The sequence below is a fragment of the Lepidochelys olivacea genome (genome assembly GCF_965140295.1).
Source record: "Lepidochelys olivacea isolate rLepOli2 genome assembly, chromosome: 15".
NCBI classification, from domain to species: domain Eukaryota; kingdom Metazoa; phylum Chordata; order Testudines; family Cheloniidae; genus Lepidochelys; species Lepidochelys olivacea.
The window spans coordinates 28,048,458-28,062,880 of record NC_140425.1 but is presented as its reverse complement, the minus strand read 5'-3'; the positions used below and the strand labels follow the sequence as shown (position 1 = coordinate 28,062,880).

The 14,423-nt window shown below is 42.0% G+C and overlaps 1 protein-coding gene across 2 annotated transcripts in view; it reads left to right on the top strand.

Moving 5' to 3' along the window:
* Positions 1-14,423, top strand: part of KDM2B (lysine demethylase 2B) — a 171,779-nt gene that overhangs the window by 105,887 nt on the left and 51,469 nt on the right. For both annotated transcript variants that reach the window (XM_084649458.1, XM_084649457.1), the window contains exon 12: positions 11,383-11,469. In XM_084649458.1, coding sequence (XP_084505584.1) covers positions 11,383-11,469 — 87 coding nt within the window. The remainder of the gene's footprint in view (positions 1-11,382; positions 11,470-14,423) is intronic.

Here is a 14,423-nt window from a genome sequence, read left to right as displayed (position 1 = left end):
TAAGTGAGTGGCTGCTAAGACAGAACTAGTCTTTAGGTAATAGACATAGCATCTGGGATTGTGCAGGAGTGATGACCTCATCTGCTTTAAGGGCAAAGGGGAAATCTCAAGAATAGGCAAAAAGCCTAATTTTTAACATGGTCTAGTTCGTTCTAGTCCCAACTCTGTCACCTTAGGTAAGTTATTTTATCTCTCTGTGTCTTTGTTTCCCTGTGTCTAAAATGGGGATATTAATACTCACAAAGGTGATGTGAAGATGAATCCATTAGTGTATTATTTTTATTTATTTATTTATTCATGTTTGAGCAGTTTCAGCTAGAAAAAGCAAGGTTAAAATTTCTATTAGCCCTTCCTTTATAAATTCCATATTTTTTTTAAAGTATATAACCCATTCATAATCATTTGCTCTGATTTCGAATGATGAGTAGTAACCCCCACTCCTGTGCTTCGACCACTAGTCATTGCTGCCTCTCTGGACAATGTGGTTTTATTTATTATTCTTTGCACCACAGAGTAAAGAAGATATGTCCTGCTTATCATGGCTTATACAGCTCTCGTGTGAAGAAAAATGTGTTGTAGAAGTATGTTGTAGAAGTTGTGTTGTAGAAGTATAGGGTCTGTACTTTTTCAGCATAAACTATGTCACAGCTGCTTAGAAGCAGCCCAAATGCCATTTAAATAAAAAAGCTATAAACATATAGTGTGTAGCACAGCCATCTTCCACAAACTTGGAGCTTGGAATCACAATACATGGTACTCATTTTGGTAAGCCACAGAGAGTGCAATTCTGATCGCTGCTTGTAGAATTGGCTACTCTGTATATGTTTTGTGTGTTTGCACACAATCATGGTAATTGATTTCACAAGCTGCTTTGTGATCTGCCCCTATATAATCTGAAATAAGAATTAAGCCCTGAGACCAGGGGTTGAATTGGGCAGAGAAGAAAGGTTGTGGTACACATCAAAGCTTCACACAAACCCGGCTCCACTTACAAAATAATCTGCATCCTTTTAAATGCCAAACTGAGATGCTACTTACAGTAAACTGTGCAGATGTTCAAAATATGATTATGCATGTTGTCAGCTGTCCCTTGGTGGGGTTTGTATATATCCATGGACTGTGCTGGGGTCCTTTGGCTTGGTTTCCCGTTGCTAGAGGTCAGATGCTCTGCTAAGGTACTTAGGTTTGGCTCCTTCTTGATTGGGGAGAAAAATAAGTGGCAGTATATCCCAAGTTTCATCCTCTTGGGGCACCAAAATGAAATGTCACTCTCAGTAGATTGTGCAGATTTTCAAAATATCATCTCTCCCTTTTCTTTGTGCTTTGATCAATAGTGTAATAGACAACAGTGTTGACATTTAAATTAGCATCACTGGGGAGTTAACACTTCACTGAGATGAACTGGGTCAGTTAACATCTCTTGGAGTGATTATTTTATGTTCAGTGCAAACTCAGGCAGGCATCACTGTATTGATTAAACTTGGATCACATTCTGTAAGTTTTATTTGCAACCATGAGATGTATAAGATGTATGTATAGAGACTTGATTTTTAAATCAAAGGTAAGGTGCTGGAGAACAAGAAGGCAGTTAGGGAGAGGTATAGTTAGGAGGAGAATTAAGCTTTTCGTACTTCTAAGTTCTTGAATTTGAAAGGTTATGAGAGAGTGGAAATGTTAAGGTTTAGAATGAAAGATTTTCTGTCATAGGCTCAGATTTCGATAAAAACAGAATACATTCCAGGCTGGAAATTTGGTAGACTACGGAGAGGTCCTGGTTATCTCATGTAGTGTGAAAATGTCACCTAAGAAGAAACTACAAACCATGGCAGTTTATCACCACAGACAGCCAAATACAGTGACTGCCTTGACAACACCATTAAGACTGTCGTGTCAGATGTCTGGTTGCCAGGCTGAAGGGAACACCCTTTTGGTCACCTTCCAGAAAAGGACGATTCAAAAAATTTAGGGGCTCCAGTTAGACAGACAGTAAGGTGCCAGCCCCATATGTCTACCTAGTTCATTACATTGTGACAACTTCAGTGACGGCAGCAGATAACAAGGACAGAAGGGGAGATGTAAGAATTCATTTTAGCTATTAACTTCATACACACAGCATAGAGAACTCTTCCTCAAAGTGCATTATGTGAAGTTTGTTTCTTTCTGTCAGCAGCATGAGGGTGAGTTCTCTGAATATGCCAGTGTGAGTTTGTTGCCAAGAGAAAGGAAGAACACTCCTATTTCAGCAGGCATCATTGCTGTACCTGGCTTGGAGAGACTTGGAATGATTTCAGTTTCTGGTGCTGCCAAGGAGGTTGTTGCTATCTGGCTTCAGTACAAATTCTACTCTGGTTCCTATCTGTACTGAGAGATCCCAGTTTTATGGACTTTTCTGAGGTGGGGTTGGGTTTTTATTTTTTAAAGCATGGGTTCTCAGACTTCCTCATTACGTGGACCATGATGGTGTCATGGAGCATCTCCCCTCCCAGTCTCAATTGCATAGACTAATTTCCATCCCACTGGCAATAGAATAACAGCCCTGGGTCAGCTACAGCAACAGCTTACATGGGCAAGTAATGTCAGGAAAATAGGCAGTGGAACCATCACCATATGACGAGTCAGCAATCCATGGACCACAATTTGGGAACCATATTCTCTTTTGATCAACTGCTCACAAGGGGATGCTCTCTCTATATATGAGAGATCAACCAATGTTTAGGGATGTATTTTTAATTGACAGATTTTGTGCAGGAGCATATGTGTGCGTTTACTTCTTAATACTTACGTGTATGTCCTAGTATAGGGCGCATGCAACACACTCCCCTACTTTCTCTGACCCACTGGATATAGCCTTTCATCTCTGATTCTGGGTCACTTGTTCAGATCTAATCTTGTTTGGTAGTGACTGAAAGGTGTTGACAGGCCTCTGGGAAATGCGCTTAGTGATCTGAGCCCAGCTCTCAGTGAACAGGTGTCCATGTCAGAAAAACACAACCATCTCTGACACTAATTGACCCCCTTGCTGTCAGATAAGTTAAGGATTGAATTGAGCGTGGAGCTGAGCTCTCCCCTTTTCTGGATGGAGACACATTGGAAAGGCAGTGTGGGGAGTCTTACTCTGGCACTGTCCATCTGTCTTGTCGATAAATGGGATTTCAATCTCCAGGGCTGTTAGATTGTCACCTTTCCGGATGGCAGTGTCCCCATTGAATAGTGTCAGATGACTTAGGAGCTCATATGCTGTGTAAGGAACTGACACAAGTTTAGTTTTCAGTTTCCCTTCTTATCAGGAAAATGAATTACTTCACTTCAAAGGGTCTCCTACTAAATTAACAAATAGGCTTTATGTAGCTAATGAAGTTGTATTTGCAATACAGAGCAGTAATCCAATCTCCTATGATTTAAATGTATCCCTGCTTAAGACAGGAGGGTATGAATTGTATATGATTTACCCCAACTGGTTCTGTAAAACTCCACATCACTGAATACAGTAGTTTGTCTCACCTGTTTAATTACCTATGTCCTGTTTTCCGGAGAACATTGTTTTCCTGAAGCATAAAGAAGACTAAAATGTTATATAGAAAAAATCCTTTGAATGGACTACATTAAGAAATTAACGTGCTATAATATACTTTTTTTTTAAATTATTCGTAGAAGAGACTCATTTGAGACTTTCTAGATACAGCAGAATCTTTGGATATCCCTTCAGAGAAGTTGTCTCTTTATATGCAGGTCTCAAAACTGAGTGTAGACATTTTTTTTTTTTGGTAGCATGTAAATTACACACAAAAAAATGACATTAAAGGAACATTAAGAACATAAGGACGGCCATACTGGGTCAGACCAAAGGTCCATCTAGCTCAGTATACTGTCTTCTGACAGTGGCCAATGCCAGGTGCTTCAGAGGGAATTAATAGAACAGGTAATCATCAAGTGATCCATCCTCTGTCACCCATTCCCAGTTTCTGGCCAACAGGCTAGGGACACCATCCTTGCCAAAGAGCGGAAAGTCAACATGGATACAAATCAGGATTAATTTCTTTGATATCAATTTCCTAGCTAGGTGCTGCCCTATAATAAGGATATTAACTGCAGCGCTAGGTTATGTGGTGGGAAGCCTCTGAAGCCCCAGACTCTTTGAGGCTTTAAAAACTGTTACAGGAAGTTTGAACTGCATCCTGGACATACAAGGAGCTGTTGCCAAAATGCACGTAGCTGGTGGTGAAAGTAATTTTGCCTTTAAGCTTCTAAGAAGGTGTTACAAACAATAATGAGATTAACAGTTTACCATTTTTATCAGACAACACCTGTAATAAATGTCCTTTTAAGCATCCCAGCTCTGAAAAACTGCAGATTGTCCAGACATGGAGGACTTGCTTTACAATCTCAACAGTGGTTCTTCCAGGGAGAGCTATTGTTGCTGCATGTATGATGATAGATATAGTCATGTGACTCTTCAACCAGGAAAGAGACATAAATATCCAGACATAGGGCTGGATCCTGCCTGTGCCTGCATGTTTCTGCAGGGAGGAGAAAGTTTCGGGGCAGTCACACATATTTTTGTGCAATTATCAAAAAGGGATGGAGGATCCAGACTGTACATTTGCCATGGTGCACAAAAGACTAGGAGAGCTGCCTGCCTAATGCCATTTAAAGTGCAGTAAGGGACATGACCGAGTCACAGTACAGATGTCTATATTCTCCTGTCCGTATGCACAACAATCACTAACTGTGAACCTTTTGTTCTGCGAAGGCAGCAAACATTCCCCCATGGTGCTTTAAACCAGTTCTACATATGGCATCCTGCCTTCTCCTGGTAGGATGTCTTACTGCATTATCTGGGTATGTGCCAATGCCTGCTGTGCTCAGGCTGTTAGTTGGACGATCCGGTCCTTGGCTACATAGCGCCACCTTACTCATGTCAGTTTGATCTTTACAAAAGGACAGCATGTGTAATTTCTTTGTGTTATTCCAAGTGTATTTCCTATTAAAAACAATCAGTGTATTTTAAGATCCTTTTATATAGTGTGTGAAATTTCTAATGATTAAAACTCCACTCTGGGGACTGGGGATGCCTGGTGTCTATTGTTATCTAATTAAGCTTTTTCAAGAAGTTAGTGTAATTGGGAGCAACGCCATTGACATGTTTGTGGTTATCTTATCAATTCAAATATGAGGTAATTTTCAATGCACAGATCTTATTTACTTTATTAGAATGATTTTTTTTTTTTAATTTATGAAGGCTCATTTGAGCTTCAGTTTTCAGCAGACCATTGGAATCTTTGTTCGACTTTTGACTCTTTAAGTGGTTGTTTATAGATACTCGAATCCAAACTGGAGGACTCTGCCGCTCAGTTTGTAAATATAGGGGTAAGCACAGGGAGCTGATTATGGATATTCCCACTATCACAATTTATTATATATAAAGACAATTTCTAATTAGAATAATCCCGTGTCTCTATGTTGAGTTACATGGTAATGAAAACAACTTCTTCGAGTAGTGTCCCTGTGGGTGCTCCACTTTAGGTGTCTGTGTGCCCCTGCACCTCTAATCAGAGATTTTTGGTAGCAGTGTCCCGTTGAGCCCGCACATGTGCTCTCCCTCCCTCGTGGTCTGCCTCGAGGCTATTTAGCACTGCACGGGCGAACCCCCCCACCCATTTCCTTTTCTACCGCCTTTGGCCTCTGACCAAAGGAGCAGTTGTCCCTTCCTTATCTGTGTCAACTCTGACATCATAATCAACAAGGTTGACAAAGGAGGTGCTGTCGTCATCATGAATGGGTTGGAATATGAACAAGAGGCTGCTAGACAGCTCTCCAACACCACTTTCTACAAGCCATTGCCCTCTGATCCTACTGAGGGTTACCAAAAGAAACTATACCATCTGCTCAAGAAACTCCCTGAAAAAGCACAAGAACAAATCTGCACAGACACACCCCTAGAACCCCAACCAGGGGTATTTTATCTGCTACCCAGGATCCATAAACCTGGAAATCCTGGACACACCATCATCTCAGGCATTGGCACCCTGACAGCAGGGTTGCCTGGCTATGTAGACTCCCTCCTCAGGCCCTACGCTACCAGCACTCCCAGCTATCTTCAAGACACCACTGACTTCCTGAGGAAACTACACTCTATTGGTGATCTTCCTGAAAACACCATCCTAGCCACTACGGACGTAGAAGCCCTCTACACCAGCGTTCCACACGAAGATGGACTACAAGCCATCAGGAACAGTATCCCCGATAATGTCACAGCAAACCTGGTGGCTGAACTTTGTCCTCATCCATAACTATTTCACATTTGGGGACAATGTATACCTTCAGATCAGCGGCACTGCTATGGGTACCCGCATGGCCCCACAGTATGCCAACATTTTTATGGCTGACTTAGAACAACGGTTTCTCAGCTCTTGTCCCCTAATGCCCCTACTTTACTTGCGCTACATTGATGACATCTTCATCTGGACCCATGGAAAAGAAGCCCTTGAGGAATTCCACCATGATTTCAACAATTTCCGTCAACCTCAGCCTGGACCAGTCCACACAAGAGATCCACTTCCTGGATACTATGGTGCTAATAAGCGATGGTCACATAAACACCACCCTATACTGGAAACCTACTGACCGCTGTGCCTACCTACATGCCTCCAGCTTCCATCCACACCACAGCACATGATCCACTGTCTACAGCCAAGCTCTGTGATACAACCGCATTTGCTCCAACCCCTCAGACAGAGACAAACACCTACAAAATCTCTATCAAGCGTTCTCACAACTACAGTACTTACCTACTGAAGTGAAGAAACAGATTGACAGAGCCAGAAGAGTACCCAGAAGTCACCTACTACAGGACAGGCCCAACAAAGAAAATAACAGAACGCCATTAGCCATCACCTTCAGCCCCCAACTAAAACCTCTCCAACGCGATCACCAAGGATCTATAACCTATCCTGAAGGATGACCCATCACTCTCACAGATCTTGGGAGACAGGCCAGTCCTTGTTTACAGATAGCCCCCCAACCTGAAGCAAATACTCACCAGCAACCACACAACAAAAACACTAACCCAGGAACCTATCCTTGCAACAAAGCCCGTTGCCAACTGTGCCCACATATCTATTCAGGGGACACCATCATAGGGCCTAATCACATCAGCCACACTATCGGAGGCTCATTCACCTGCGCATCTACCAATGTGATATATGCCATCATGTGCCAGCAATGCCCCTCTGCCATGTACATTGGTAAACTGGACAGTCTCTACGTAAAAGAATAAATGGACACACATCAGACGTCAAGAATTATAACATTCAAAAACCAGTCGGAGAACACTTCAATCTCTTTGGTCACTCGATTACAGACCTAAAAGTTGCAATTCTTCAACAGAAAACTTTCAAAACCGGACGCCAAAAAGAGACTGCTGAATTGGAATTAATTTGCAAACTGGATACAATTAACTTAGGCTTGAATAAAGACTGGGAGGGGATGGGTCACTACACACAGTAAAACTATTTCCCCATGTTTATTCCCCCCCCCCCCCCGCGTTCCTCACACATTCTTGTCAACTGCTGAAAATGGCCCACCTTGATTATCACTAAAAAAGGTGTCGTTCCCCCGTCCCCCCGCTCTGCTGCTGGTAATAGCTCACCTTACCTTATCACTCTTGTTACAGTGTGTATGGTAACTCTCATTGTTTCATGTTCTCTATATATATAAATCTCCCCACTGTATTTTCCAAACTCTTTGCGGAGAAGACAGATTTTCTTTCCACATCCTGAAGGATTCTCAGACCGCACTACACTCCTTAGGAATCTACACTGTGGAACAGAAGAGAAGATTTTCCTCTCAACCACACCACAGATCACAATCTTCTCAATACTTACCATCTCTGTGCTCTTATGAGCCACAGTGTAAGAGGCCCAGGGGTCAAAAGTGAGAACAGTCTGCACCCCAGTCCATGACCTCTCAAACTACCTCTTATAAGCACTTCGATGAGCTGGTCGGGGGCCTGAACAATGATACCTTACAGCATCAGCTGCCATCTATACACGTGTCACACCACTCAGAAGTCACCTTACCTTACTTCACAGTAGTTAGGACCAGCTCGAGAGCAAAGAGGTTGATTTCTAGCCCTGAACTTACAGACTGCCTACTTCCATATCTCAATACAACCATCGTACAGGAGATTTCCTACTGCTTACCTTTGGGGCAGGATCATTATAGGTACAGACTGCTCCACACAGGGTATTCTCCAAGATTCACTTCATTGTAGTGGCATACTAACCCCAGTACAGTGACTGGACTTTATCAGCACCAACCTGATGAAGTACAAGCGAGAGCGCTCCTCACTACCCGCATTCACCACCCTGGGACACATGTCTCCCTAATATGCTGGGGAGCTCACCTACACAAAAACAAGGTTCAGGACAAATGGTCTTCCACAGAAATGACCTTCCATATCACTCTTTTGGGGTTAGGGGTGTCAGGAATGCCTGTGCACAAACTCTGCCTTTCATCAAAAACAACACACAAAGGTTATGATGGACTTAATGTGACCTGTATGTTTTGTATAAACTGCCAAGGAGCTGCCAGATCTCCCTCCCTCTGCAAGACAGCATTCAAACTTTGGAATTGATGTACCCATCACAATGTGCTCATCTCAGCTGTCTACAAGGGATACAGAACGGGATAACCAACAGTCTCAGTTGGAATTTTCTCACAACGAGTGTATACTGAATTCACAGGTGCTTCAAGATACAGCCACCCTTTGAGGAAACATTCACTGGCAATTGCCCTCATATTCCCAGTGGACAGGGCCCACTTGTATGTCCTTTCCCAGTTTCCTACCCTATCCAAGATTCTGTTGAAAATTCAACTAAACAAAGTGAGAGTTATTGTGATTGCCCCTCTTGAACAAGTCTGGCTCCCTTACCTGATGCAGATGGCAATATGCCCTCCTGTTTCTCTGACGTCAGCCCATTCCTCACCCGCTCTCTCAAAACAATGGGCTGACCCTTCACCCCAACCCAGGGGTCCTCTGCCTCCAGGCTTGGATCTTTCTTTGTTCCAAGGCTTAGAAGCAGAATGCTCTGACAAGCTGAAACACATGTTGCAACACAGCCACAAGTTGACCACTTCACATACCTACCTACAGAATGGAAATGACTCCACGTTTGTACCATTCCAAACGCACAGACCCAACCTCATCTTTCCTCCCTCTGATTTTGCACTACATTTTAAACTCTCACTCAGCTCCCTTAAGGTACATCTCATGGCGAACATGGCTTCCCACTTGGAGTTTGCTCAACCACTAATGCGTAGACTTTTTAAGGGCACTGGGACTCTCTTCCACCATGTGACACCACCCGCTCCAGCCTGGGACTTTAATCTAGTTGTCAGAACTTGGACTACACCGCCCTACGAGTCCAGGGCAACTTGTTCTTTCTTACACCTGTCCATGACGACAGCATTTCTAATTGCTATCACCTCAGCTAGGCACATAGGAGATATAGCGGCCCTGATGGCACACCCATCATTCATGGCCTTTGTCTTTAAAAAATAAATAAATAAAAAATAACAACTCTAAGGCCATATCCCAAGTTTTCCCTACTTTTTCTGCACTTTCCATATGAATCAACAGATCCATCTCCCTGTTTTTTCCCAAAACCACATTGTGACAACTGGGAGACAGTTGTGCATATACTAGATATTAGAAGGACATTAGCATTCTCCTTGGACAGGACTAAGGACTTCAGGAAATCCCCTAAACTTTTCCTTTCGTCCACAGAAAGATCCAAAAGCTCTGTGATATCTCCTTAAAGACTATCCAAATGGGTCTCTAGTTACATTAATCACTTAGCAAGGGCGCAACTTGCTTCCGTCCATACGCACTCCATGAGATCACATTCCTACCTCAGTCACATTCCATAGGATACCCCTATCTCCCCAATCTATAGAGCAATGATTGGGGCCTCTGCGAAAGTATGGACAGAACATTATGCGATCGCTGAAGATTTGGCCACTGACACCATCTTCAACTCCACAGTACTCTCTATAGTAAAAGACTCTGCTCCGAAGTCCCAGCCTCCAGTGGTGGGTACTGCTCCGGAATCTCCTAAAGTGGAGCACCCACAGGGACACTACTTGAAGAAGAGGAAGTTACTCACCTTGTGCAGTAACAATGGTTGTCGAGATGTGTGTCCCTATGGGTGCTCCACAACCTGCCCTCCTCCCCTCTACTTCGGAGTTCTCTATAGGGCTCTGTGGTAGAGAAGGAAGTGAGGGGGGTTCGCCCGTGCAGTGCTAAATAGCCTCGAGGCAGACCATGAGGGAGGGAGAGCACTTGCGTGGGCTCAACGGGACACTGCTACCAAAAATCTCCAATTAGAGGTGCAGGGGCACACAGACACCTAAAGTGGAGCACCCATAGGGACACACATCTCGAAGAACCATCGTTACTGCTCAAGGTGAGTAACTTCCTCTGTTTCCCATGGCAGAAGCGGTATGAGCCAGTGTAACCCACTCGCAAGACATCCAGTACAGAGCATCAGAACAAAAGCATTCAGAAAAAAGCCAATTTCTTTGCTTAATACCCTGGCCTCAAATTATCCATAGCCTGAAGCTTTGTTAGTAAGTGTTCAGAAACCTGAGGGCCTTACCTGATTCACAAAAAATTGAGCAGATTTCCACAGGAAAGGTAAGAATAGGTGTAGGGTTGCCAGTGGAGATGACAGTGCTCTTCATCTGAATGCTGATGGAGCTGACCTATTACAATTTGCAATGCTCCATCTTGGCTTAAGCGCCTGGTATCTGAAGTATTCAGATACCCTGATGATAGCTGTGTCCCACACAACTGATGGTAATTATTAATTATTTGTATTTCCATAGTGCTTCCATCCTTGTCATGGATCAGGACCCCATTGTGCTAGGTGTTGTTTAAACAGAAAACAAAAAGATGTCTTATGACTGCAGGAGGTAGTATTGGTGGACTTGGGTCTTTCCATTGTCTTCATATGGCTTCATTGTTTTTGGTCAATGTTTTTCATGTGCTTTTGAACATTGGCTACAAGCACACATGCGTGGTATGTTTTGTATTTTTTTTAAGGGTGCTTTAGGAACCTAATTTTCCATTAATAGTACATGATGAGATTTGTAATTCCTTTGCACTCTGTGCAGAAGATTTCACTTTAAGTGAACCATGAATTTTAGCAGCTGGATAGAGAGGTTTATAGTGGATTGAATGTTTGGAGGTTTGGAAATTATCAAGTCATTTACAACCACAAAGTTAACCTAGATAGAGAGAAGTAACACTCTTCCTACTATTCATCTTTTAAGTTTCAAAAATAGCTCTCTGACTAATTAAGCTGCTTTCATTTGAAACAGAACATTCTGAAGGAACATGCTGATGACGACCAGAATCTTGCCATTTCGGGGGTCCCTGTGGTAGCCTGGCCTAAGAAGACCACAAAGGTAATAAGTCACATTTGCTATCTTTGCTTGCTAATCATTTCAATTCAAGGTTTCAGTATTCATTCTGCTATAGTTTGATAAGATATTTAGGGGCTGTTAGCTTTCTTATGATTGATCCCATATTTTAATTGGCTTATAAGTCAATCAGATGGTGAAACACAGCATTCAGATGCTTCCATAAGGAGAAACTGTTTCACTTCCAGTTTTAAAAAAAATCTGTTTAATCCTTATTTACGCATTTGAATCTTTTAAAAACAACTAGAAATTGTACTGTTTTCAGACACTTTTCACATTCATGCAACAAGAGCATTAATGTAAAAATTTGAAATTTGACAGCCAGTTATTAAACCATGATAAAGTCTGAGAATGTTCCACGTGCAGGGCCAGTGAGATTCCATGCGCAGGACCAGACAGACAGGCAGAACTGTAGGGTCTCAATGTGTGGATGAGACGATGGTGTAGGGAGGAGGGGTTTAGATTTATTAGGAACTGGGGAAACTTTTGGGAAAGGGGGAGCCTATACAGGAAGGATGGGCTCCACCTAAACCAGAGTGGAACCAGATGGCTGGTGCTTAACATTAAAAAGATTGTAGTGCAGTTTTTAAACTAAGGGCTCTGGGGAAAGCTGACAGGTGTGGAGGAGCACATGGACCAGACAGAGACATCTCTTAGGGGAGGATCTATTAATGGAGATTTTCTATGTCCTAGTAAGAAGGAGAGGATGGAAAACGATAAAATACAGGTAGGATATGATGAGAAAATGAGAAGTAAAAATCTTAAATGAACCAAACTGTACCATAGAATCTTTATAGATAGTAATTCCATGCTCTAATGAGAATATAGCAATAGGGATATATTACCAACCACTTGACCAGGATGGTGATAGTGACTGTGAAATGCTCAGGGAGATTACAGAGGCTATAAAAATGAAAAACTCAATAATAATGAGGGATTTCAACTGCCCCCATATTGACTGGGTACATGTCACCTCAGGACAGGATGCAGAGATAAAGTTTCTTGACACCTTAAATGACTGCTACTCGGCATAGCTAGTCCTGGAACCCACAAGAGGAGAGGCAATTCTTGATTTAGTTCTAAATGGAGCACAGGATCTGGTTCAAGAAGTGATTATAGCTGGACCGCTTGGTAATAGTGACCATAATATAATTAAAATTAACATCCCTGTGGTGGGGAAAACACCACAGCAGCCCAACACTGTAGCATTTAATTTCAGAAAGGGGGACTACACAAAAATTAGGAAGTTAGTTAAACAAAAATTAAATGATACAGCACCAAAAGTAAAATCCCTGCAAGCTGCATGGAAACTTTAAATAGAGTCTCAACTTAAATGTATACCCCAAATTAAAAAACATAATAAGAGAACCAAAAAAGTGCCACTGTGGCTAAACAACAAAGTAAAAGAAGCAGTGAGAGACAAAAAGGCGTCCTTTAAAAAGTGGAAGTTAAATCCTAGTGAGGAAAATAGAAAGGAGCATAAACTCTGGCAAATGAAGTGTAAAAATATAATTAGGAAGGCCAAAAAAGAATTTGCAGAACAACTAGCCAGTGACTCAAAAAGTAATAGCAAAATTTTTTTAAAGTAAATCAGAAGCAGGAAGCCTGCTAAACAACCATTGGGGCCACTGGACGATCGAGATGCTAAAGCAGCACTCAAGGACAATAAGGCCACTGCAGAGAAACTAAATGAATTCTTTGCATCAGTCTTCACGGCTGAGGATGTGAGGGAGATTTACAAACCTGAGCCATTCTTTTTAGGTGACAAATCAGATTTAGGTGTCATTAGAGACGGTTTTGGAACAAATTGATAAACTAAACAGTAAAAAATCACCAGGACCAGATGGTAGTCACCCAAGAGTTCTAAAGGAACTCAAATGTGAAATTGCAGAACTACTAACTGTAGTTTGTAACCTATCATTTAAATCAGCTTCTGTACCACATGACTGGAGGATAGCTAATATGATGCCAGTTTTTAAAAAGGGCTCCAGAGGTGATCCCGGCAATTACAGGCCAGTAAGCCTGACTTCAGTACTAGGCAAACGGGTTGAAACTATAGTAAAGAACAAAATTGTCACACATTGATGAACATAATTTGTTGGGGAAAAGTCAACATGCTTGTTGTAAAGGGAAATCATGCCTCACCAATCTACTAGAATTCTTTGTGGGGGTCAATAAGCATGTTGACAAAGGGGATCCAGTGGATATAGTGTACTTAGATTTTCAGAAAGCCTTTGACAAGGTCCCTTACCAAAGGCTCTTAAGCAAAATAAACTGTCATGATATAAGAGGGAAGGTTCTCTCATGGTTGATAACTGTTAAAGATAGGAAACAAAGGGTTGGAATAAAAGGTCAGTTTTCAGAATGGAGAGAGGTAAATAGTGGTGTCCCCCAGGGATCTGTACTGGGACCAGTCCTATTCAACATATTCATAAATGATCTGGAAAAAGGGGTAAACAGTGAAGTGGCAAAATAAGCAGCTGATATAAAACTACTCAAGATGGTTAAGTCCCAGGCAGACTGTGAAGAGCTATAAACGGATCTCACAAAACTAGGTGACTGGGAAACAAAATGGCAGATGAAATTCAGTGTTGATAAATGCAAAGTAATGCACACTGAAAACATAATCCCAACTATACATATAAAATGATGGGGTCTAAATTAGCTGTTACCACTCAAGAAAGAGATCTTGGAGTCATTGTGAATAGTTCTCTGAAAACATCCACTCAATGTGCAGTGGCAGTCAAAAAAGCAAACAGAATGTTGGAAATCATTAAGAAAGGGATCCATAATAAGACAGAAAGTATCATATTGCCTCTATATAAATCCATAGATGTGGTACTCCCATACCGTGAATACTGTGTGCAATGTGGTCGTCCGATCTCAAAAAAGATATATTCGAATTGGAAAAGGTTCAGAAAAGGGCAACAAAAATGATT